General features: G+C 54.1%; 1 protein-coding gene across 1 annotated transcript; it reads right to left on the bottom strand.

Annotated features, from left to right (window-relative positions):
- Nucleotides 1–1645: 1645 nt before the first annotated feature.
- On the bottom strand, nucleotides 1646–26160 carry LOC119099422 (pancreatic triacylglycerol lipase-like). Its single transcript, XM_037222578.1, is given in 14 exon segments — nucleotides 1646–2813; nucleotides 3446–3629; nucleotides 3631–3638; nucleotides 4208–4340; nucleotides 5152–5232; nucleotides 5234–5367; nucleotides 6501–6600; nucleotides 7426–7548; nucleotides 9268–9505; nucleotides 9824–9970; nucleotides 10474–10584; nucleotides 10826–10980; nucleotides 11908–12049; nucleotides 26078–26160. Coding segments are annotated over 13 exon segments (1806 nt in total). The 5' UTR covers nucleotides 12035–12049; nucleotides 26078–26160; the 3' UTR covers nucleotides 1646–2548.
- Nucleotides 26161–26669: the final 509 nt, after the last annotated feature.

Genomic DNA, 26669 nt, shown 5'->3' with positions numbered 1-26669 from the left:
CATTGTTTGATATAACGTGATTCACTAGTCGTTCTGGAAGCCAATGGATGTCCTCAGACAAAAATGGGCTGGCCATATCAATACAATATTTGGCGTCATCTCGATCGACCCTATTGCACACTAAGAGACAATTTACCTTCTCCGGGCAGCGGGCCCCGTGTGAGAACATTAGGGGCACATCATCTCTCCCTGGCACGGGAACTCTTCCATCCTATCCTGGGATACCATCCAGCTGCCAATCTGACGAGACGGGGATACGGATGCTCGGGTCGGTCCTGAGGCCGTCAGGAGGACTCATGTTGCACGAGTCCTCTCCCTACCACAGGAGGTTGTCTGGCCAAAACAGTTGGACCCGGATGGATGCAGGCGTCCTCCCTACCACAGGAGGTTGTCTGGCCAAGGCGGTTGGACCCGGATGGATGCAGGCGTTCTCCCTGACGCAACGGTACCCCTTCGCAGCGTAGGGAATCCAGTCATTGGTACCGGCAATCAAAATAAGCCTATCGGGCCCTTAGCTAACATAGGAAAGATTTGCTTTTTGATTGATTTGACTTGCTCCCTTTCAGTGCTAGGGCCCCTGAATGACGCTGGCCCTTTCCATTGTCTCATTGTGGACTCTTTCATTGTAAGTTACCATAGCTCATTGCATTGTCAGAGGACCCTCGTCCAGCTCAAGAGACCCGCTGACATACGGGGCCACGTCAACGTCGCTGCTCAGCAGGTGTGATCCTGCAGACTCCTCTCCTCCTAGCACCACGGGACCCCCTGTCAGGCACTGTGGTCCATGAGCGATGCAGTGGGCCCAACAGCAGACCCCGCACTTGTCCCCGCTTATGACCGACATAGATGTCCCGCATTGTCGCAAATGGCCCCGATCGTTGCTCAAGACCCTCTGACCGTCATTTTGAGTTTCCGTCCATTCGGTTCGAGGCCTCTGAAAACGACATACGGCTCGCCCCTCGGGTCCCTAGCCGTCGATCCAGAGTGGCCCGAAGGGCCTCTCTCGTGACCGGCGGGGGGGGGGGGGTACGTCCCCTGCGCCCATCCCCCTACGTGCGCCCCTGGCTGGGACTAGTCCTGGTGATACGCGACGCTTCTGATCGGTGCGATCGAACAATTAGCAATGATAAGACGTATTTTAGCAAAGCCCTCAATAAGACGAAGCACGGTGAAACTGCTTGGCTGGATTGTTTGCGATATCGTTGGCTTGGGTAGCTTTCTTCGCTTGTGTCGCACCAAGACCGCCCCCAGCACGTCGTCCACAGGTGCTCCAAATCGTGTTGGACAGGTCGATGCAATTTCTCCGCCGAGAGAAAATGCCCCGAATGCGAGCGTTGTATAAGCGGCCTGGTGCGGTTGCGCGGCAACAGGCTCGATCCGGCCAGAGTACACACGGCGTGACCACAACGGCGCCCGCCGGCCCAGCAGCCGCGGCGGCCCGGCGGCCAGAGCTGGTGACCGCGGCAGAGCCGGTGCGCTGACGGACCTGGGTGCTATGGGTGACTCGGTGTATGGCCGGCGCTGGCGCCGCGCCAGCGCCGGCGGCGTCGGCGGTCCGCAGCCGCCTAACCCCGATTACCTCAGCGTCCCGCTCCACATACAAACGCCGGTCCCGGTGCATGCGGGGGTCTGTGTTGGGCGCCGGCCGGTCCGCGTCCGCGGCTCACAAACTGCACGGAGCACACATGACGCCGCCCGGAAAAAGATACCTGGGTAGTGAAGGAACGCTGGCGCACGTCCAGTGTGGCGCTATACAGGGACGCACTGCGAGGTAGATGAACCACTCTCCCATATTGCACGGTTGCACCGATCGCTCGCGCGGCGGGGCTGGCTGGCCGAGCCAGGCGACGCCAACTTCTGACACTCACGGCGAACAACGACGGTGCCAGGACACGAGGTCTGCTCGCCCTGCACGGCCGTTTCGGCCCTTAGCATAGGTGACTTGCATCACTACCATGTCACTGCTCTGAGGTCCCGCGGCACCGGCACGAACAGCGCGGCTTCACGTCCCCACCAATCACCTGTTCGGGGTGCGAAGCGCGCCGTGCATGAACTGGCGATCAAGTGACCCGAGTTACACTGCGCCAACGCCGTCGCGTGGCGCGACACATCTGCCAGTCGTGTTAGGCCCACTGGGTTACCGGGTTACTGGGTTACCCCGGGCAGTAACACGTGCCTCGGTGGGTATTACTCCCGGCGGAAGTACTTTCCCCGCTTGTCATCGTGCCCTACTGAAGACAGTGCGCGATCGCGACTTGCTGCATGCATATTACGTTGGTCCCAGTCGGGAACACTTCTGTTCATCAGACAACACTGGTCCTTTTTTGCGCTGCCGCCACTCCGGGTATAGCTCGCTATTCATCAAAGCTGATCAGCTGTAGACAGGCGGAGGCGCCGTTGGACACTCTCTGACAGCGCCGAGACCAGTCCGCAGTGTCGGCCGGCCATCATCTGACGTTAGCTGACCACCCTCCGATATCGGCCGGCCACCCTCTGACGTCGACAGGCCACCGCCTGACGTTGATCGGCCACCATCCGACGTCAGCAGTCAGCCGTGGTGGCGGCGCGGCCGCCGGCGGGTCCGCCAGCGGCGGCGCCGCTTCCGCCGCCGTCGTCGCGTCGGGATGACGTTCACGTCGGAGTCGACGAGGCCGGACACGCTCTGGCCCACGCCGCTCACCAGGTCGAAGCCGGCGAACGTGGCGAACAGCGAGCTGGGACCGGGCTTGCGCTGCGCCCGGCAGCGGCGGTTGAAGCGCAGGCGCGACGGCCGGCCGGAGAACAGCGGCAGGTCCTCGCCGCAAAAGACGTACCTGGCGCGGCAAGGGGCGATAGTCGGGACGGAGCGGACAGACGGCGGACAGCGGACGACAGACGCGACGGTGCGTCACGCCAGCGGCCCTTGCTTTAAATCAGTGCTTTGATGTCAATATTATGCGATCTGACCGGAGCATCATTGAGGAGCGTCGGAAAACGCTAGTGGTTGCAGTGAAAATACACAAATTAGCTAGGCACCACACTTCAAATTAGCTGGGCATTTCAACACCATTTAGAACGTCACCCTGATGTTATGTAACATAAAACAGCGGCTCTTTAAATGGCCCTTTTTCGTACATAAGCTTCGTAGACAGAGTCTAGTTGGGACCTAATTACGAAGCATGCGGAGCCCGGCCTGTCCGGCTGAGCACACTCCATCCCCGCTCAAGCCCGTAGTGTGGGTGGCTTCAGGGGAGCATCTCGTTACCCTCGCCATCCCACAGCCCCAGGGGTCGGGCCACGCGCCAGCCGGGCCTCCGCGGCCCACCCACCGCTGTCACTCCATCACACTCCATCCCCGCTCAAGCCCGTAGTGTGGGTGGCTTCAGGGGAGGATCTCGTTACCCTCGCCATTCCACAGCCCCAGGCGTCTGGCCACGCGCCAGCCGGGCCGCTACGGCCCACCCACCGCTGTCTGGACTCGACGCTGACGGCGAGCACGCGGTTGACGTGGATCATGGGCTGCGAGAGCAGGCGCCAGGTGAGCGGGTTCAGCAGGGACGAGGCGTAGCGCCACTCCAGCTCGATGGCCGTCGGCTCGCCGGTGAACGACACCGGCGTCAGCGAGCTGTAGTCCTGGCCCGGCTTCGAAGAACATGTCGCTGCAATGACCGGCACCAACGACGCAACATGTCAGCGTCGTCCGACCGCGCCAGGCGCTCAGTCAGGCCGTTGGAGCTTCGCGGGATCGGGAGATGGCCGAGGGTGGTGTCATTGCTTGACGAGATGCGGTAGATATACTATGCGTGGAATAGACCATGGTGATCTAGTAATCCATAATCGTTCGAGGCCCCACAAAGCAGCATGATATCTTTTGAGTAGAACTGTGAGGTGCCACGTTCTTCAAGTGACAAATTGATTGGAACAAAGTCCAAATCGCCTGTACTGTAGTGACTTACAACTATACGCCACCGAAAACCAGTTAGCTTCGACAGCAGGATTTCGTCTGCATTGTTTCTATAAGATGTCTAACTAGTTTTCAGTACAGTAGCTCAACCTCATATCAACACAAATGGTGCACACCATGATACATGCGATCGCATGTGCTACGTGCATAATTAGCATTCCCGCGGTGTCATCGCGCTGCCTCAGCCAGCTGCTGCGTCGTCGTAGCCGGAGGCCGTCACGGTCCTGCCTGCGGCGGGGCTGCGAGGACCTCCGTAGCGCTTACCCCTGGCTGAAGCGATGCCAGGCGCTGCTGTTCTTGGCGCTGTGGAAGCGGACGCTGAGGGTGCCCATGTCGCCGCCGTGCCGGACCGCCGCCGGGATGTCCGACAGCGAGACGGTGACGCGGATGTGACGCCCTGCGCGCGGGGTCACACCCACCGGCGTCACGGAGAGGCGTCACGCGGGCCACAGCCAGGGGGCGTCAGAGCGGAAGGGATCACGTACAGAACGGCGGATCACGTACAGAACGCACAGATCACGGTCATGGTGACAGGGGACCACAGCAAGAGGGAATGTCGCGGTGAGAAGAGGTCACAGCGAGAGGACGTCGCAACAAGAGATCACAGCGAGAGGAAGTCAAGGTGAGAGGAAGTCGCAGCGAGAGGAGGTCACAGAGAGAGCCACCGCGAGGGGTCACAGCGAAAGGCGGTCAAAGCGAGAGGAGGCCACGGTGAAAAGAGGTCACAGCGAGAGGAGGTCAAAGCAAGAGGAAGTCACAGCGAGAGGGATCCACAGCGAGAGGTCAAGGCAAGAGGAGGTCACGGTGAAATGACGTCACAGCGAGCGATCAGAGCGGTCGGATTTGCCGCGAGAATACCGTCAAGGACGCTCACGATTCTGTAACATCAATGTTCTGTCGTTGAGGTGTTGTGATGTAGCGAGTACGCGGCAAAACCAAGCTGATCTGCTGGGCTGGGCGGACGGTCAGGTGGACCGTTCCAATGTTAAAAGGAGCCGCTAAAATTGTGCCCTGTCGTCCGGCATTGCCAGCGGCATCAGCGACAGCGGCTGAGCGCGGTGGCGTGGAGAGCGGAAGGCGAGGCTCTCCAGTCCCGAGTCACACCGCTAGCAGCGGCGCGCCCCCCCCCCCCCCCCGGAGTGTTCCGCCCGGACCCCGACCTTGGTCTCCCTGGAGGACCGCTCCGCCGGCCGCCCACGGTCACTCACTGCAGAAAGGGACCGCGTTGCCGGTCATCAGGTAGAAGGTGCGGCCGACGGGCGGCGGCACCAGCCCCAGCAGGTCGAAGCGGCGGCTGACTCAGCTGGCGGATCTTGGCCCGGTCGAGCGGCGTCAGGTGGCGGTCCGCGTGGTAGCCCAGCCGGTGGCAGTTGCCGTGGTCCGGGGAGCAAATGCCGCACTCACCCTGCGCGAACTTGTCGTAGCTGCGGGCACGGTGCGGCGGTCAGCGGTACCACTCAGCGGGACCAGCGCTCGTGGGAAGGATCAGCAACGACCAGCTGAACGGTCACGGTGGTCGGCACTGTTATAGGGCATAGCCTGGGACTGGAGAGCTCTCATGTAGCCGATCCATGACGCGCTACAGTATTTTCAAATCCGGTGGCCTCATTAACGTTGGTGATTTGATGATTCAACACACATGGCATTTTAAAGCCGGGGAGGCCTGGAGAGACGTCTGGAGAGACCTGGGCCAGAACAGGTAGCTTGATTCATTGCTTCCGATTTAAATTGCGCGCAGTGGAGGGAGGGGCGGACCTCGCCACCCCCGCTGCCTGCCATCAAGAGAACTGCAGAAGATAACGCAATATGAAGACATACATCTCTGAGATACTTCCTTAAGCGGCACAACCATTGAATACAGTTTCCATTTACCTAGGGTCAGATATGAAAGTCAGACCAAGGTCGAAACGAACCTGTTTCATAACTCTAGACCTTGCTGTATGGGGTGGTTTGTGGTGCTCATTTCAAAGTGATTGATGACAGGAACCGCATTGCACATTTGCCATGGAGTTCTTAATGGTCACAACAGGTCACTGACCTAGAATGACCCAGGTGAACTTGTTGTTTTTAGATGTATAATGCTGAGTGTAATATTTGTCGTTTATTCAAATGTAAAACTCAAAGCAGTCTTCTATGATTTTGGTCATCATGACCTTCAACATGCCAAACAACGCCACTGACCTGAAATGATCATGTGACCTTTTGCTTAGAATAGTTATCTAAATTCTGGGGAACTTTATTAACCAACTTTGAGTTTGACCTTGTTTGACCTTATTTTTCTCGGTCATCACCTAGGAACCTCAAACTTTGATCAAGGTGAGTTCGCGTACCGGCCAACACGCGCTGTAAATTCAATGTCTCTAGCTCTCTTAGTTCCTGAGATTTCAGGGGGTCAAACTGACCCCCACCCGAGCGAAGGGTATCCAAGCGGCCAAGCGGGCGCGTGTCAAGTGCACTGAGGTGGAACTAAGTTAGGCTGTTGACATGATACACGATGCAATAGAAATGCAACATTTGACCTCATCCCCACCCCAGGCAGGCAGCGCTCCCCTCTGACCTGTCGCACTCAACAGCCATGAAGCCACACTGGCTGTTGATGGACTCGGTGAAGAACTCGTACGCCCGCAGGTGGTTGCAGCCGATGAAGCGCCTCAGGCCTGCGAGCGGACACCGGGTGGGCAACCGGTGAGTTAGTGCCTCCGGGGTCGACAGGCCGGCGCCGACCCAGTGACCGACATGGACGCTCGCTGACTCATTCACTGCAATCTGTCACCATGTCACTTCTCCATGATGCAGTTCTCATGGGCGCTGCATGACGTACAGCAGTCGATGCGCCCTAAAACCCCAAATCATCATCATCATCCATGATGCAGGCTAGCCGTTGGTGGTTTGAGAGACTGAGTTTGCAGGAGTAGCACAGTCATATCATGATAAATCCACCCCATCCGTTGCCCCGCCGCTTTGCAAATGCCGAACCCATCCAATATCCAGGCCGATGCGCCACAGAAGCATATATCTTCCAACATACCCCCATCAACTAAGCACTTAATATCAAATCCCGAATGCGGCCGCACGTGGAGGCGCATTTTCTGACGCGTGGTGTACCAATATGATTTGTAATCCGACCCAATCGGCTTCCTGCCGTTCCTTGGTGCTGCCTAAGACTTGAGCCAGATCCAACCCTTGGTCACGTCGTCGAAGCTTTCCTGGTCTCGTCTAGTCAAATCCATGGCTTAATCCTAAATCCATAGATTCATAGAATTCCAGGACAACTCTATAATCTATGTGATCGGAGCGCCGAGCTCACGAAACAAAAACATTGCATCGTCGTCTTCGCCCCGGTGCGAACTCGTTCGTGTGTTGGAAGAAACGTCCAACCTTGCGCGCGCACCAAACATCGCTGACAAAGAGAACGCGTCACGGGCTGTAGGCACCAGCCGCCCGCATCGGCATTGGAACCAGCTCAGTCTGGCCAGCCGTACCGTAGATGAGGCTGCCCTCCTCCTTCTTGATGGCGTCGAAGACGCTGGTGCCGCAGCCCGGCTGCTTCTTGCCACCGTTCGGGAAGAAGTCCATGTGACCGATCGGCTGCAGCAGTCCCAGGCCTGCGGACAGCAGCACATGTGCGTTGTTTATGCCTCAGCCCCTGTTGCGTATATAATAAATACAGACGACTGGCATGTTATTGGCTACGTGAGGGCATGCAGTCCTGAGGTCGTGACGTGTGAAGGCTGCGATATTGTCCGAAGAAGTCTGCATTATACCAATATGATAGTCCGTAAACAAAAGCTTTTCAATTCAAACGTTGAAACATCGGACTTTTCTTGGAATATCGTATAAAATATTGTAATATCGTGGTAGAGTGACGACTTAAAATCACAAGCCAATAATACTAGTGAACAGAGTACTGGGCATTCAAATACAGATGAGGCAGATACAGGTAATACAGATACAGGTAAAACGAACGCATCGTTTCGCTATTGCTGAGGCGCTAAACAAAAATACACGTTAGGCATTGCTCTCTGCCATCGGTTTTGCAGAGATCCTGATCACTATCAAATTACACGTTATATAATCAATAAATTAGTTATTCCTGTACCGCACGTTTGTAACTAGCTATCAAAGCCTGCTCTTATTGTTCGGACCAGCTCTTGTGTAAACATTAAATGGGCTCTGTGACGTCCTTCACAGCCCCGCAAACCTGGTGCAACCAGGTCCAATGTCGTCACTTATCTGCCTTTCCCGTTAAACGAGCGCACCGACAGTCGAAACCAAATACGTCGAATCCACTGAAACGCTGCTAATACGTTGATCATTCTTCGGACGATTATTGCTAATTGTGTTATCAACACTGAACTCGTATGGCACAAATTAAACTTAAATCAAGTTGAGATGTAGAAATTCACGTCAAGTAAGTTGTTAAAAGTCGGACCGGCTGAGGTGCTAAGCTTCTCACAGACCGTTCACAGTGCAGAGAGCGCACCAACTACGCATCAAAGGGAAATGCCAGTAGCAAAACGGCCTATTCACTCGTTTCTCGGGAACTGTGAGAGGAGAAATTGACTTAGAGTGATGAGCTCAGCGCGAAACGCGTCGAAGAACTCCCGACACCAGTGGATCCGAGCCCATGACACATCGCAGGCAGTACCCGCCTCGGCCCCCCAATTCGCCACACCGTGCGAGCTGAGGGTGCTGGGAGAGACAGTGCCACGCATGGAAGCAAAGCGCGGCGGTGGATCGATAGCGCGAGAAACCATACGAGACCCCCAGCGCGCTGTCAACACGCTAGAAACACCGCACCAGTGGCAGTCCGTGGCAAGGCCCCGAATCCTTTGCGTCTTGGGTGCCAGAAGCAACCCAATGAAGGCACGACTCACGCCACCATCCAAAGTACCGGAAAAGGCCATATCGAAGTCCTGCCTCGAGTGCGGCAACGACCGAATTCCGACCAGGCCCGCTTCACATCGGCTGATCATAAGCACCGGAAACCCATTTCCGTTCCGGATACCGGAATCCCCCCCCCCCCCCCCCCCTGTCACGAGGCCCTGAACAAGTTAACCACGGCGTCTCGTATCTCGGGCGCAACGAGCTGCCGAGCCTGACGCAAACAACGGACGCCATATCCGCCCCAGCTGGAGCCCACCACGCCCTGATCACCGCCGGCGGGCACGACTTCCACACAGCTGGTCACGGTCAGACAACTGATGAGCTGTTCACCGACGCGCGCGGATGTGAAGGTTATCAGCTTAGGACACTGGCGTCTGCTCTCTCGGTGCGGAGGCAACGGCCACCGACGCCGGGCCGCTGCCGCCTGCGGGCCTTACCGCCCGAGATGAGAGGGCCGCTGTCGGTATGGATGACGTCGACGAAGCCGGCGTCCGTGGGGTCGAGTCGCACCACCGGGTCGGTGTTCTCGAAGTGCGGCTCTGCCGGGTCCAGGCCGGTGATCCTGCCCAGTCGCACGCCACGCTGCTGCAAGAACACGCCCACGTAGCCGGCCAGGTGGGCGCCCAGGCTGTGGCCGATCACGTGAACCTGCTCGGGCGGCGTGTCGAAAAGCTTCTGCGGGGGGGGGGGGGGCACGGCCAGGTCAGCGGGGAACACGGAGATCGGCCCACCTACGTCTTCGAATCACACCCTCCTCTCTCATAGGCCCCAGTGATGGAACGGGGTCAATGGGGCACGGTTGAACTGGTTCACGCACTGCATGCCCCCGCCTATGAGGCCCGACCGATGCAGACAGAGACGATACACGTCCATGCCTCGCTCCCAGCGAGTGCAGCAGGCCACCACGGCTGATATTTCTCTAGAACATCTTGAGGAGATTCCGGCAGTGGGAGTTGCGCGTCTGGTGGCACTGGCACTGGACACCCGACTCGCCTTCAGCAGGCGGATGAAGTTGCCGACGACGGCGCCCACCAGCCGTATGTTGGCCACCGCCTGGGTGTAGGGCGGTCCGGAGCCGCCCACCCAGTCCACCACCACCACGTTCATGGGCTCAAACTCCAGCAGCGCCGCAACCATCCTCTGCAACGGCGCCGACAACATGTCACGCTGCCGGCCGTCTCCATGCGTATTGTGATTCGGCAAGCTGTGCCATTGTCATACATATACAATTATACACACACAAATAGACACGCCTGTAGATATGCGTAAATATACCGATGCATTATATATATATATATATATATATATATATATATATATATATATGTGTGTGTGTGTGTGTGTGTGTGTGTGTGTATATATGTATATATTTGTGTGTTTGTGTGGGTGGGTTGGTGTGCGTGCGTGTGTGCGTGTGTGCGTGCGTGCGTGCGTGCGTGCCTGCGTGCGTGCGTGCGTGCCTGCGTGTGTGTGCGTGCGTACGTGTGTGCGTGCGTGTGTGCGTGCGTGCGCGCGTGCGTGTTTTTGTGCGTGCGTACGTACGAAATGTAATCAGAAGGACCACAAAGCAAAACTAAGGTTTCTATGGTGTGGATTGCGTACATTAGATATACCTTAACATATACCCTAATATGTCATAATACCTTAATCCAGCGTTTCTCGCCCGAGTCCAGATAGCCGTGCACCAGGAACTTCACCGGCTTGCCCGCCATGAACGATGACGTCCCAATGGACTGGATGTCGTCGTACATACGCTGAAATAACACAGGCGTCGAGACGGGCAGTGTGATTGACGCTGATAAGGTTATTGCGTGGCGTGAGAGACCGGGATGCTTGTTAACTGAAAGTTGATAGCACGTTAGCAGTAAAGCGGGTGTTGCAAACCGGAGACATCATGTAGCGTACAGCTCTCATTACACGAAGATCACTTCGCATACAGATGCTAAGCAAGGCGGTAGCAGATGAGAAGGCTAACGTCCTTGGGCGTTGCCTTACCTCACACTCGGTAGGGTTGTTAGTGGTGTAGAGGCAGAACTTGACGTTGATGGCCTTAGGTGACTGCGGCAGGACGCTGATGGGTCGAGAGAGTGAAATCCACTCCTTGGTGATAGCAAAGCAGCCGTATATGCCGTAACATTTCTTGACAAGCGCTGAAATAGTCCCCGCTCTTAAGTAGTCTAAACACAAAATGCTACCTGGATAAGACAGTAGTATTAGCCTTATTCCTCGGAAAAAAGGACAATGGAGATACAGTTAAGTTGATATTTCAGCAACATGCCGTTATCAAAACCATGGCATAAGTGTTATTGTTTTATATTTAGAACATGCATCTTCTGCTATTGTTTCGATAAAGGCATGTTGCCGAAATATCAACCTAACTATATCTCCATTCTCCAGTTTTTTCCCGAGGAATAAGGCCAATACTACGGTCTGACCTCTGTGCATAATGTTCCTCACTAGCGCACTGAACAACTTACAAAATTTGACCACTTCGGTGTGCTTCGTGTGCATTGTGATCCTATGGAAGCCAGGGGTGGGGTCTTGGATGTTAAGCTGACGACCTGACTTGCATTTTCGACAGCATGGGCTGCTTAGTCCCACGTCGCTGCACTCTGTTTTGTTCGTTCGTAGGAAAGTGCTCCTCGCACCACAACAAGACAAAACAACCATGAAGTGAAAAAGGACCTTCTGAATCAAGCAAGCTACTTGAGGAGTGATCTAAATGTGCGTTCAGCAAACTTCTAAACGGCTCAGTATTCACCGATGCTGTCATGGTGTCCAGTGGAGGGCTGGGTTCAGAGCAACTGCCACGACTGTGTCTCTCGGTCTGCAGCCTCGGGGAGTCAAACTGGCACGGCTGCGTCTCCTGGCCCACAGGCTCGGGGAGCCAAACTGGCACGGTTACGTCTCCTGGCCTGCAGGCTCGAGGAGCTGAACTGGCACGGCTGCATCTCCTGGCCTGCAGGCTGGGTGAGCTGGACTGGCACGGCTGAGCCTGCCGCCTCCTGTGTGGTCCCCGGATGGGGGACGCAGCGCCGGCTGCCGCGGCGTGTGCGGGCCCGGGCCCAGGTACTGACCTGTGGTCTCGTTGTCGCCCAGCGGCACGGTGCGGGCGGCGGCGCGCGGCGCCGGCTGGCACCCAGCTACGCCCAGAAGCGTCACGCAGCAAAACACCACCAGGCCGGGGAGCGCCGCCGCCACCATCGCAGCGGCAGCCGCCTATCGCACACGGACGTCACAGACCGTCACGTCACGTCACAGACACGCCATCGACCGTCACATCTTGAGTCGGCGCACCAGGTGAGCACGCGGCAGCTGTGCTACTAGTGCCATCAGGAGCGTGCGCGAGTATGGCGAAGAAATACATGCGCGCAACAATGAGTCCATGCACCGCTTTTTTCACCGAAATCCAACGCTATTGTGACCGTACTCGATTTTTTCGGGATATCGCCAAGGTGATCTTCCAGTTCGAAAACAGCGCGTGGTCAAAACCTAATGAATGGTTAAAAAAGCATATTACTTCCAACTTATTGACTCGCACTGATTCGATACCAGCGTTACAAGGTGTGGTACCACTTTTGCAGCTCCTTTCAGCATAAAAGCGCTTGAATATGTGCAAAACCTTATAAGGTGCAATGACGCATATGTTTAAAACTACGATATGTCATAACCCACCAACAAACCCTTCATCTTTTCACTAATCTGCTTCACGCAGCAGGCGACATTTGTTGTAGGTCAGCGGTCTCGACGGACGAGGGGTGCGCACTGATGATTCAAAATCGATAGCGATAGGTTTGTAGACACACCCCTGGCATTTGAAACCAAACCATGTGTCATACATAGACGATTAACCATATCCAAACTTAGAAAGGCCACCTGACTAACACAAATGATTTGCCAATCTGTCCTGAGTTTCCATTGCCATAGCAATGAGTTCTGCCATGAGTTCGGCAGAGAGTAACTCCCATTTTGTGATTTTAAACCGATGTATTGGAGGGATGTTGCTGGAGTTTTTCCGCTTAGTCGTCCTGCACGGCTTCACGTTTGACACCATATGACAGTCTAAACGAATTGTAGAGCGATCACTCAAAAGTGTCACTTTCTAAATCGGTGGGGCGGGGGATGGGGCTGGGTCAATAAAGCTGACCAAACCCTTCCTCAAATTCAGATTTCTCTGCGGATTTCAGCCACTTGGCTTTACGTCCCTGATGACAAAATCCAAATAAAAAAGAGCATTTGGTCGGTTTTAAAGTTGTTTTGATGTTGAGAAATAAGTTCCCATTTAAAGCCGTCATGATAGTGTTAATCATCGTATCCTATGATGATATTGATCGGGACGAGCTTAAGTACCTAGTGTAGCAGTGTTTTCGAAGCTTCCTGAATTTCATGGGCCCAATACTCTGATTTTGCTGATATGCATTGCGGGGCTTAGAGAGATCATTCTCAGTGACGCCCTCGCGTGCACTGCCGCGAACATACAAAAGTAGTGTCATTACGTACCACATTCTAGAGTGGCGTCCGTTTTGCGGTGATCAAGATTTTGCGGACCAGAATAGGGCTATAAAGTAGTGATACCTATGAAATTCAAACGGGGTCGCTTAAACCGCTTTGGCAATACCGATACGGACGACCGAACGTGGCATCGCTGAATGACCTCTGGGAGAAGGGGCAACGTCCCACATCGAGACATGTACGACACACCATATCCAACGAACCCCGAGAAGGTGGGTGGAAGGTGGTGGAAGGTGGAAAGGTGGAAATCGCAAGAGGATGCCATTTCACTCCTAGCGTCCATCCACCCCTCTTCCCCCACTCTTGCTTCACAACGTATCCCCGCGACGCTCCGTTTAACTGGGGCAAGCTGCATGCATCAGCCAGGAGTGGGCTGGAGCGCCTGTCGGTGAGGCCCTGTCCGAGCGCCGAGCACACACTCCGTTCAGGGCCCCTATGCAGGCTGGGTCTCCTCGGATGGACCCGCATGTGCATGTAGCCTTGCTCCACTATTATCCATCTCCTTCATCTCACAGCTCTGAAGTGGTTATGACTGGCTGAAAGCACTCTAATCCAATCAAACCAAACCCTTCAAACTACTGGTGACCTTCCGTAGCTCACGACGTCTTAATCATTTCATCATCTGCGTCATGCATGATCCTTCACTCATTCATCACTTCACTTGCAACGCCGTGCGGGTGGTTTCGTACTGCACGCTGATGTCACGGGCCGCCCAGCGGCCGCCGCGGGTCACGCGTGCCCGGCCCGGTCAGCCTGGCGGTCACGAGAGCCGACCCTGTGTCAGCGCTCCTCCCGCCGCCTGGCACGGCCGGCGCCGCCGCCCGACTCGCCGCCATCAACGCCGCCCGGCGTGTCGCAAACACGTGACTGACCGAAAAAAGATCATGCGTCGGTTGCTACATACTTTGGGCCGCTATCACTTTCACCGAAATGCGGTGACAGGGCAGCTGCCGACGCGCGAAAGAGTCTTCTCCTGAGGTGGGTGTTAGCCAACGGCCTTTGGGCAGAGTCCTTGTCACAATTTCAGCGCCCATAGAATTGCTCCTGTGAATGGTTATTTTTAGTATGTCAGCGGAATGGTGTTTTTGGATAAGCTTGTTAGTGTCCAGGGTATGTTTTACCAGACGTGTGGCTACGCAAGCCGACCAGATGAGGTGAGGTTCCCTCGCGTTTCCTTCCTATCTGGTGCCAACGGCCCAGCCGAAGTTTCGAAACACTAACAACTCTTGGCACTGACAAAAATCGGAACAGAAAGCTGTCTTCCATACTTCTCAATCGGTCCAAAATCAGAAAATCTATCGTACCCAAATAAGGACCACCAACTTTCCTATTAATGTTTGCATCCCTTCCAGATTCAAAAATATCTGTTGCTCACTGTGTGTGGTCACAGGTCTGAAGTAATGAACCATTTCATCCTCTTTTGCCAACTTTCTCGACACCTCAGACGCAATCTCTCTGCTATCACGTTACGCAAGTGTAAGGTCCCCGTATTAATAAATTTTTAAACACGAACAGCATGCACGCATTCATGCACGGAATAAAAAACAACAGCGAGGATGGTCGGGTGCTCGCGATGGGCTTTCAGGATCACATCATCACAGCATAATGCTGCGGAATGAGGCGGAGGGGGTGGCGGTGGTGGCGACTGGCGCTGCGGCGAATATCATGCCCGCGGCTGTCTTCTTCTATTTCTTCTTTTGGGGAGGTGTTCAGATTTAAGTGCTATGGCTCACGCACCAATCCTTTGTTTAAAACATTTTTATCGTGCTGCTTGTCGCATTGTCAAATGTAATGAAAAACAAAAACGAGCATATCTTACACGCAACATCACCATATAGCATTATCACATTTTCTACAGCTATAAATATAGCCATTATCCAAGGCGCGTCTAGTCTCAGAAATGTTGTGTCAATCAATTTGCATTGCTTTCGCAGCATTATTATCGCACAAGTGCGACGCAAGCGAGTGGCAAATTAAATGGCTGTCAATTTTTTATTTGGGTTCGGGGTCAAATTAATCGGCCGCAACCATAAGTTGTCTGAGAATCATTGTCAGCAAAAATCCAGATGACCTGGAATAAACCGGCAATGGTCCATGTTGCCCACCGCTTGACCCCTTGGCTTGTGTACCAAGCATGTAGCATGTCTCCCACTTCAGCTGTTTCCTTGGCAACTGCGGGCCCCATTCCAAGTGCCAGTAGGTCAGCTGATACACATGAGGAGGCCCCCGGGAGGCCCGACAGACTTGAGGCCACCACGTGACGCGGGCTGACAACGCCAGCGCCCGATAGTGGTACCGACCGCTCCCCTCCCCTCCCCTCCAAGCGCTTTTTACACCAACAAGTACCACCCAGAGCCGGCGCCTGCCAGCACGGGCCGGTCACCACCTGGAGACAGGGGCCGGGACGGGGCCGAGCGCGGCGTCAGCTGGGGCGCCAGCTGGTCCGTCCAGTCGCCCTTGGCCGGCCCCGTCCGGCGCCGGGCGGCCTTCCAAGGCCGGTCACAGCGGGGCGGCCACATTCCGGCCCACGGAAACGGGGCCAGCGAGACTCTGATATCACCCGGGCCTTCGACGGCCCGCGCGGGCGTGACCAGCCACTGTTGCTGAACGTTCGCCACTTTTTGACGCTCATGGTCACCAGATGCGGTTAGGTTCACGGCCAGAGGGTTGCTCTGCCGTATTTTTTGTGCGTAGATTCTACTCACTGGTGTGTGCTACATAGACGTAAGGCAGACACCACCGCAGCAGCTGCTCCGTACAGCGCAGGGAGAACAAACAGCAATGGTCTCGGTCTCTCGGTTAACTAACGCATTCATCCTGGGTTTTCTGAAAATGATTTAGAATGATCATGTTGCCGCCCAGGCGAGAGATCACCGAATTGGAGCGGACTTTGTGGCTGATGCGAGCCCAAATGCATTCAGTTAACAAATACCTGTCTCATAACATACGGAGGTTCCACACGGCAAGACTCTGACAAACCGGACACATGCTTAAACTTATACGTCTGGCACGATTTCGGATGATAACAGCAAAGCCGGCAAAACGAGCTGAGAGGGCTAAAGTGCTGTCAACGAAGGAGCTACGCACAGAGCGGGTTTCACGGAGCCGGGCGGACACAGAGCCGGAGCCGGGCGGACACGAAGTTGGGAGCGCACGGAGACGGGCGGATACGAAGCCGGGCGCACACGGAGTTGGCGGATACGGAGTTGAGAAGACACAGCGCGAGGTGGACACAGAAACCGGAAGAACTCCTCCGTCGTGACCATGAACATGACATTGTTACTGACCAACGAAAACAAACACAGAATGGCCATATCCGTGCCGAAGGAGACGCGCATGAGGAAATACAACGCCCGGCTTGTCTTCCCTAGTCCTGAATCCTGCGTCTGGGTAAAAGTAAAAACAAATTCACCCGTTTCACGTTGACATGAATATGAAGGGTGCGAGAAAGAGAGAGAGAGAGAGAGAGAGAGAGAGAGAGAGAGAGAGAGAGAGAGAGAGAGAAAAAGAGAGAGACCTATAGAGACCTATATACCCTAGAGAGACCTGTACCTATATGTATATATATATATATATATATACATATATATATATATATATATATATTATCTATATATATATATATATATATATATATATATATATATATATATTGTCTGTGCAAGCGACACATCGAAAATTGATGAACCTGACATAGAAGTCCTATGACTACAGCTTTATGCAAAACTGTTGTGCGGGCGAGAAATGGCATAGGTGTTCTTGATAACCAATCGCCTATCATTTAATCGTCAATCAATGTGGTCCAGTCATGTCCGATACGCGTCTAGCATTTAGGTATCTCGCCAACTGACCGGGACAAATATTTCGGAATCCATGCCGTCATGGTCTTAGGAAATAGTCATGGTCACAGCTCACCGAGCGGCGGGGAAAAGGGCGAGCAGTGATAGCTGTCCCAAGGGTGAGCGGTGGTAGCTGTCCCAAGGGCGAGCGGTGGAGGCTGTCCCAAGGGCGAGCGGTGGTAGCGGCCACAAGGGCGAGCGGTGGTAGCTGTCCGAAGGGCGAGCGGTGGTAGCGGTCACAAGGGCGAGCGGTGGTAGCTGTCCTAAGGGCGAGCGGTGGTACCTGTCCCAAGGGCGAGCGGTGGAGGCTGTCCCAAGGGCGAGCGGTGGTAGCGGCCACAAGGGCGAGCGGTGGTAGCTGTCCGAAGGGCGAGCGGTGGTAGCGGTCACAAGGGCGAGCGGTGGTAGCTGTCCCAAGGGCGAGCGGTGGTAGCTGTCCCAAGAGCGAGCGGTGGTAGCGGTCCCAAGGGCGAGCGGTGGTAGCTGTCCCAAGAGCGAGCGGTGGTAGCGGTCCCAAGGGCGAGCGGTGGTAGCTGTCCCAAGGGCGAGCGGTGGTAGCTGTCCCAAGAGCGAGCACTGATAGTTGTCCCAAGGGCGAGCGGTGGTAGCTGTCCTAAGGGCGAGCGGTGGTACCTGTCCCAAGGGCGAGCGGTGGTAGCGGTCCCAAGGGCGAGCGGTGGTAGCGGTCACAAGGGCGAGCGGTGGTAGCTGTCCGAAGGGCGAGCGGTGGTAGCGGTCGCAAGGGCGGGCGGTGGAAGCTGTCTCAAGGGAAGCCTTGAAGAAAAACTGCACTAGCCTCATGGAATGCACGGTAAACATAAAGCAGGCAGATCTTCAAATCTCCCCCCCCCCCCCCAGCGTTCTGAAGGTCATCGGTACTACAACCATGTGCAAAATGTACAGGGCAACTTACACGGTAGCGTAAAGAAGAAAACGTCAGCTGTGCTGCGAATTCAGCGTAAGATTGTACTGCATCGGAAGGCTATGATGTCGAGAGATATCGCGAAATAGAGATGCATCTTACGCCAGTAAAAAACGGGAACTAGAACTAGGTAGAAATCCTGATCAGGCTACACCAATCGAACCACGGTGCTGTCATGCGAAAAACAGATCAGTTTTGTCTAGGCGCACCACCTAAGCAAGAGAATCCGTTGTGTGATTTCCACGTGCACGCGAGCCGACCCTACGTTATTCGCGTGCCGGACATCTAGCTTCTCCGGTTCCTGAATGCATAGTGAAATGTAAATTGTCATTCATCGGCTACAGTTGGATTGGAAAGCATGATAAAGCGAGGGCATGGATACCAGCAGAATGACGTCCATGCATTGCATTCCAACTACTAGTACTCCGGCCGCATTAGTACATTGCGAATTTTACACTTGTCTGAAGCAGACCTTACCGTTTGCTTTAAATTCAATTCGTATAGGTACAAATGGTATAACGGGTTTGCTACTGATACGCGATCTTTCGGATCACAGATCAGCAGCGCCCGTACCGCAGCCTGCCGTCGCCCGGCGCTGCCCAGATCGGCCGCTTCCGGCTTGTGGCCGCGCCTTCCGGGGCTCTTCCGCACAACACCCAGCCACCTGCGGCCTTCAGTAGCGGCGCCGCGCCTCGAGGTGCCCCTCCGTCGCAGCACTCACCGGGACGGGCGGCTGTGTGGTCCCCGCAGCGCCCTGCTGGCAGCTACACCGGCGCGGCGGCGCGCGGGCGGGCGGCCGCCCGCCGGAAGGCGCCTGTTTATGCCGCCTGGTGTCGGCGTCACGCCATTGGTCACGCCACAGTCGTGTGTTTATCGGAGATGTCCGGGCAGCGTGACCCAGCCCTGCCAGTGCGGCAGCCGCGCCGCGCCAAAGTTGGCATCACCAGTGCTGCGTTTACGTCGAGAGAGCGTGGCGCGAGCTGGCTGGGGCTCTGTGTACTGTGTGGATGGTTTACCAGCATTGTCTGGGGTTAATGACATCGAGTCACATGTTTCTGCCTGGGTACGTCACAACCGCGGGTGCGGAATGAAGTGCGGCAGTTGTGGCGGAACGACACGCCCCCGTTCAGTGATGTGGCACGACTGAACACCCCCTTTTGACGGCAGCTCATCCCGACTGCCTCTCAGTATCCCCAGTCTCGAACAAACCACCCCCTCACCACAGCACGCTCAGTCTAGAACAAGCCACATCCTCCCCACTGCTGTACTCCCAGTCATTATGATTGAAATGAATACTAGACAAAAAAGGGTGCCGCATTTGCTATTGCATGCTGCTGATATGTTTGACATCCGAGCCTTTGCTGGAAGATTAGTGCAGCAAGCCGGACGAGAGTCATTCCATCGATAAAAAACAGATTAATTGTGTTGTGTCTGTCTGCGTAAGAGGAGAATCTTCCAAAGAGGGCTGAGCGGTATTTCATTGATATACATACTGTATAGATGCCTCTATTGGTATTTCAGTCGGTCTTATATATTAGCTATGGTATCAAAAGGCTTCATTAAGGAGGCAAATAAAGTTACGTTACTTCAACCGAGCTTTGATTTAGCCATGTCGTAAGCCATGCTTCGTCATCTCGGAGAAGAGGGCGGTACCAATGGGGGCGTGTTAGCGTCGACCCACCCGGAGCTTGGTCAGCCCGCTGACTAGAAGATTGGCCAACGTGTCTCTTGAAGCGAGTACCTCTCCGTTCCCCATTCTGCCAAAGCAAATCCCAACGTACGCCTCAAACCCAATGTGATGTTTCACTTCCGAGATAGTAAATAAGTTTCGAGCGGCCGAAAGTTATATGAATTCACATTGGCCTGTTTTTGACAGGTTGATGGTGATTTTCACTATAACATATCATGTTGCGAACCATCCCAGGCTTTAAGTAGCTTGCTTAATTACATTCGATCTGACATACGCCACATTCTGATCATAAATTGGGGACATCAGCGGACCAAACATTCCCACTCACACCCGTCCTACCTACTCGCGTGGGAAAAGAAAGTCAGCGAGCGTACATCTCCATAGCACTCACAGCCGAAGACGGCTATCGACCAGTCACGCTACTGGACTGCAGACAAGACTTTCTCAGGTCGGAGGCATTCTCAGGACTTGCTGCGCCGCGTTTGTGCCATGGAGTTGGCGTGATGCTGATGCCTGAGACACGTGCCGCCTACCATCTGGCGCCGCGTAGCACGCGCGTCGTAGACTTTGTTCCCGCTTCAGCTGCCGCTGGCGCTTTGTGTCGTGATAGACCGATCCCTGGTGAGCAGAGCCGAGCCAGCTCGGCCGTAACGGAGCGGCGCGTGACCGGAACAGAAAGCTGCGACTGACGTCACTGGGAAGACGTCACGCAGCTGCCGTGGCGAGGCGAAGTCGGGCAACAACACACATTGCTGGCGAGCACTGCAGTGACGGAGTGAAGAGCAATGGTATGCTGCAGTATGCTGCGAGTGTAACTGGCACCAAGGGCGTGTTTATTATAACATATGCGGGGTGCAGGCAAGTGAAAATAAGCGAAGTAACAAAAACTACCCCCGTCTGTTATGGAGCATCCAATTTCTCCACGGAACTAGCCCACATCCGTTTCAAAATCAGGTGTCGGAGAGTTGGGAGGGGGTCTGGAGCTTTAACAACCGAATACGAAACTGCACCTCTAATTGGTTAGAGGTTACTGGTCGTTTCCGCCCCAGTTGGTCCGACCATCAGTAGATTGGTTCTGCTCTCTATCCATTTGCCATTTATTATCCATTGCCATTCTGCTCTCTATCCATTTGTCATACAATACCCCAACTACGCTCGTTAAGCCAGTGCCAACCTTTACCCAATCTTCAAACTGACTGGCAGTTCTAACCAGGGGGTACAGAAATAACTAGGGGTTAGTAAACTGTAGCCTCCAGTTAGCTTTGCCAGCTTGTTTGAAGATTGAGTAAAGGTTGGCGCTGGCTTAAGGAGCGTAGTTGGTGTATGACACATGGATAGAGAGCGGCCTGGTGGAACCATTCGACTGATAACCAGACCAACTGGGGCGGAAACGACCAGTAAACTTCGAGACGGCTTGATGGCTATGAGTGAGAAGGCCACGACCCGCGGCGGCACGAACGGTCATTAATTCATGCCGCAATGCTGGCTGTGGCTAACCGGTTTTTGTGACAGCAGCTATCTGGCAGCCGGCTTTGTGACGAAGGCTTAGTTTCGTGGATTGTACGAACTTACGCACCCGGATTTGCGTCACACGAACTTTTAGGCTAAAAGCGACTGGTCAAACCAGCAAGTTCTATGAATCAATACATTGGGAATCGCGAGATCAATCAAAATTGGTGGTCTCCGTTAGTTTGCCTATACAACGCAGATGAAGTGATAGGGACCGTATTTGTGTCTGCCTCATGTACCTGGGCTCGCCTAGGCAGTAATGACTAGTGCCACCTCATTGATTTTATGGCTTCTACTTTTCAACATTCTTTCTTCTTTTGGTTACTGAGTAGAGCATGTGCCCCTATAATTACCTGATGAACCCATGAACAAAATATATTTACGAAGCTCTTCGTAAATTCCCCCAAATTTGCCGATTCCCTGGGAATTTCTCAACGCTTTGCCAGTAACTGTAATTGGCAGTACGTAATTTATTTTAATGTTACGTAGTAATTACGCTTCGGCTAAACGAGAAATTGCTTTCCAGAAAACGGCGTCAATCACGACTGATATCTCGCACACCGGCTACATATTACGCAATCTTGCTCGCCTGTGAAAGTCTGGTGAATGTACGTTAGCACGAAAAAGCCGCTCAGAACTCAGACTATGGTCAGAGAGGCTAGATGCGAATGTGAAGTATTTATGCGCGAATAGAAAAACGAAAAACTTCTAGTATGGCATTTTTAAGACTTCTATTGACTTCTATATGAAAGACTTCTATTAAGGCTTCAATTATGGCATCGATTTCGCGCAAGTGCGAATCTCTAGTTGTGGCTGAAAGGTAAAGGAATGGATTCATGCATACCAGATCCACGATTTACATCAGTGCGGATGCGTTTAACGGAAACACGGCAGGCTAGCCGGTCTGACTAGTCGTCCCCTGCGGTGAGTAGACTGATCGGCAGCTAGCCGGAAACTGGCCTTCGGCCCGGAAAGATCAGCTGTTGATCCCAAAATATCCTAATGACAGCTGAGAATGTAGCTATGTAGAGGGCACTTGCTGACTGGGTCATGCACCATGTGGCGATCATGCATTGAACGGACATTGCTGAGAGCAATTTTATGTTGACATTTGAAAGACTGTTATGACGCTGCCCCAAACTGCTTCCCAAGCGTCAACTGCTGCAAAATTCTTCCGTATGCGCTGGGATAAATGTTGAGCTTTACAATGACCCTGACGGCAAATACTTTACATCAACAGCGCCCTGCCAAACTCCGCGTAAGCGTGCTTATAACTTCTATAAGTTATCCCTCAAACACTGTCACAGTCCTATGCATGCCGAACTGGGACGATGCTGCCCATTCTAATTACGGCCCTGTGCGTCACGGCATATGGTTGCGTACCCCAATAAACTTGTAGCTGCGCGTACCGGCACGCACGCTTCAAGTCAGGGCCACTCGGCTATTCCGCTTCGTCATCGCATCACCCGATCCAGTCTAATTACGGCTGCGGGCAGCGTCTTCTACTTCCTCCACCGCACTGTCGAGCTGGAAGGGCTGAAGCTTCCGACGCGCAGCAAGCTGGCATCGTTGTCGGAGCCGATGGGACGGCGGCGCGTCGGCGAGCGGCCGTTGACCTGGTGCGACACTCGTGGGGAGGCCGGCGGCGGCGCGGAAAACCGGTCCTTTACGACCTCCAAGACGCCACGAAACCGGGTTACTGGAGACACCGCGGGGCTGTGCTGGCGCCGACGCCGGCGCTAGACACCGCTCACGCTGGTCCACGGCTGGTGGTGAGGTTCCGCTCACAGTGGCCCGCTACTTGTGGCGACGCTGTGCCGACATCAGCCTTCTGTTGGTGGCGAGGTTTTGCTCGCAATGGTTCGCCGCTGGTCGTGCAGTCCTGCTCAAAATGGTCCACTGCTAGTGGCGGGGTTTCGCTCACGATGGTCCACTGTTGGTGGCGAGGCTCTGCCGATGTTGGTCTACTGTTGGTGGTGAGGCTCTACCGATGTCGATCCACTGTTGGTGGTCAGGCTCCGCCGATGTTGGTCCACTGTTGGTGGTGCGGCTCTTCCGATGTTGGTCTTCTGTTGGTGGTGAGGCTCTACCGATGTCGATCCACTTTTGGTGGTCAGGCTCTGCCGATGTCGGTCCAATGTTGGCGGTGATGCTCCGCCGATGTTGGTCCACTGTTGGTGGTGCGGCTCTTCCGATGTTGGTCTACTGTTGGTGGTGAGGATCTACCGATGTCGATCCACTGTTGGTGGTCAGGCTCCGCCGATGTTGGTCCACTGTTGGTGGTGAGGCTCTGCCGATGTCGGTCCAATGTTGGCGGTGATGCTCCGCCGATGTTGGTCCACTGTTGGCGGTGATGCTCCGCCGATGTTGGTCCACTGTTGGTGGTGAGGCTCTGCCGATGTCGGTCCAATGTTGGCGGTGATGCTCCGCCGATGTTGGTCCACTGTTGGTGGTGAGGCTCCGCCGATGTTGGTCCACTGTTGGCGGTGATGCTCCGCCGATGTTGGTCCACTGTTGGTGGTGATGCTCCGCCGATGTTGGTCCACTGTTGGTGGTGAGGCTCCGCCCACAGTGGGCCGCTACTGGTGGTATTGCTGTGACGGCCTTGGTTCACCATCCAGAGGAAGGATACGTTGGAATCATTGCTTATTTGCACGTAGCCGGCTGCTTGTAGCGAAGAACCACCCACAAATGAGTTGTCTTTAATGGTATCTGGTTACTATTATCAAACAATTCCATGCAGGGTATCAGTACTTTCTGTCGCGTATAACTGGACGGCATAGACGATGACCTATGTTGTGGGCGCTGTGCACTACGAGTTCAAATTTCTCATGTTCAGGATACGATCTTCAATATACCAGAAGGACATTAAGGGGCTAAACAACGCTCCTATTGACGGTGCTCAGTATGTCGAGATGTCCTCATGCTTAAGAGTGACAAGGGTTCTCTGACCGTTTGAGTACTGTCAATATGATTGTTGTTTAGCACTACCGAAAAACCCTTGTCGCCATTGAGGATAAGCATAGCTCGAAACATTGAGTAGCGTCATTATAATCCTTGTTCACTACAACGGTACAGTGACGGTCGTTAACTCAACGAAAGAACTCTTAATGCATAATGTCGAAAAATCATGCGCCGAAGGCCTGCATTTCTTATATCAAGGGCACTATGCACCAACAGCTGTTGTGTTGATATCTAGACTGAAGCTGATTCGAAAAATGCTGGTGCGACCTGCAACCGTGGCGCTTGCAACCTGCGACTTGTGCGACCTGCAACCCGTGCAACCAAGCTTCGGCAGCTCGGGACCGGCCCGGGCACGGAGAGAGCCGGCCCTCCTGTCTGCCGCGAGACGCGTGTGCGCCCACGACGATCGTAGTGGCCTTTATCAGCTGGGTGTCTTCACCAGCCACGGAGTGTAAGTGGTGAACAGCGCCCTCCCTTATTTGCACGTGAGTGAGAAGCACGCCACATAAAATGTCCGGCTCGCCAGCGTTTCCGAGGATTCAAACATCAATGAAGCATCGTCAGTGTTTTCGAGCTCTCCATCAAGTGACTGTTTCAACTTGGGATGCGTAATTGCATCTCAACAAAAAGAGGGAGTACAGGAATCTGGAAATTGGCTTTTCGCCTCTGCGACGAGATGATCCACCAGGATGTCCCGAGCGATCGGCGTTTTGTTCAGCCCACTCCAGCGCTGGTAATTTTGATGGGGAAACTGATGTAGAATAATAAGGTTTGATTCAAGAATGCCAACGGTGGTGAATTGGGAGCTGATCCAAAGGCTGTATTCATGTATGGTGAATGGCATCTCCCACATCCAAATCAGCTGGAACTTAGATTTGATGCACGCGTGTGCCGTGCCACCATAGCTCTAATATATTATGCTTTTTGAAGTATGCCCCAAATGTAGAACACTGCATTTAAAGAAAATATTGTCGGTCCAGCAACAAGTGGGTAAGACATTCATTTCACCGCTGACTCCTGCCTTGTAGGAGAGCAATGTTGGGTAATACTTCGATCGGTAGTGTTTTTGGAGACAGGGCAGCCGATTTAGAGCATGAAAAATAGCTTATTTTTTCCTTGAAGCTGGGCACAAGGGTCATGTCAAAAAAAAATTTGCTAAGCTGTAAGTAGGGACTGGCTTATCACACACAGATGAGTCTAGTGTTAAGCTCAACACTGTAAGACCATTTGCCACCTCCAAACGACAGTAATACAACTTGTCAGGCAGACCTATCGCAGGCTATTGCACACCTTTACGCAAAGACCCGGCTTACGGGTTTTTCATCACAAATTCACTTTGATTCCGGTTGCTGAAGGACGTTTCACAACCAGTGTACGAAAAGGACGCCGAATATACTATTGCTTGCTGAGTTGGCTGCTTAAATTGCATATCAGATCTGGGGCATTTCGAGTAACGAGGTTAGATAAACGTTGGGCAGCAGCATTTATAATGTGACGCTCCTGCGAATGGCCTCCATGAAGCTTCTAAAGAAGCGGCCATGGCATTGAAGCCCAAGAGAACGAGTTTGAGTGCATGCAACAAAGGACGTTTCGCGCATCTGTAGACGGCTTACGCGTTCACTGGCTACTGTTACTCAACAGCCAGCATACAAAGTATTCTTGAACCCGGTTGGTTGAGACAAGACGTCCCGCAGTAATCATTCGCAGCGCGCCGAGCGAACGGGTTAGAGCAACGCTGTCCATATCAAGACGTACTGTGCTACAAACCAAAACATCACTGCCACAACACTAACAAAAGCGTAATCACCTACCACATTTGCTGCGACATGTTCCACTTCCGCCGACTAGCAGTCCTTGACCTATGACATGGAGCAGGTGCCGTCGTCTCCACCCCCGCCCGGCCCTCCCCCACCTGCCGCCGCACGCGCACAACTGTCGCCGGCGCACCGTCCGCCGCAGCCGAGGCAGCCCCACATCCAGGGGTGCGCGACCAAGCGGTGCCTGCCCGTCTGCTAGTGTCGCTCGGCCGTCGCTGGCCGGAGTGCCCTGGAGCAGGTGCAGCCGCCGTTTACATTCTCGTGAGAGCGGCCGAAAACAACTGCCGGATCGTCCATGGCGCCGTCCGTCCGACCGCTCCTCGCTTCCCGGGGCTTTAGGCGTACAACGCGGACGGGTTCGACGAAGCAGCCGGCACGTATGAAAATACCGGCAGCAGACGCCCGCAGTGTGTGTGTATTTACCTTGTCGAAGTAAGAGGGTCGTCGGAATCAACGATCTCGCTTAAGATAAATGAGGGTGAGAACTAAATTGCCATCGAGCCAGGCTTGCACCCTCATATGACTAGACGTAATCGCCGATTCCGTTAGTTTCGACGCTGACGGTTCTTGGCCAAGATAATCTGAC

The sequence above is a fragment of the Pollicipes pollicipes genome, unplaced genomic scaffold, assembly GCF_011947565.3.
Source record: "Pollicipes pollicipes isolate AB1234 unplaced genomic scaffold, Ppol_2.1 Scaffold_4740;HRSCAF=5597_pilon_pilon_pilon, whole genome shotgun sequence".
NCBI lineage: Eukaryota > Metazoa > Arthropoda > Thecostraca > Pollicipedomorpha > Pollicipedidae > Pollicipes > Pollicipes pollicipes.
Note: the sequence above shows the minus strand (reverse complement) of the source record. Positions and strands in the feature narration are given on the sequence as shown.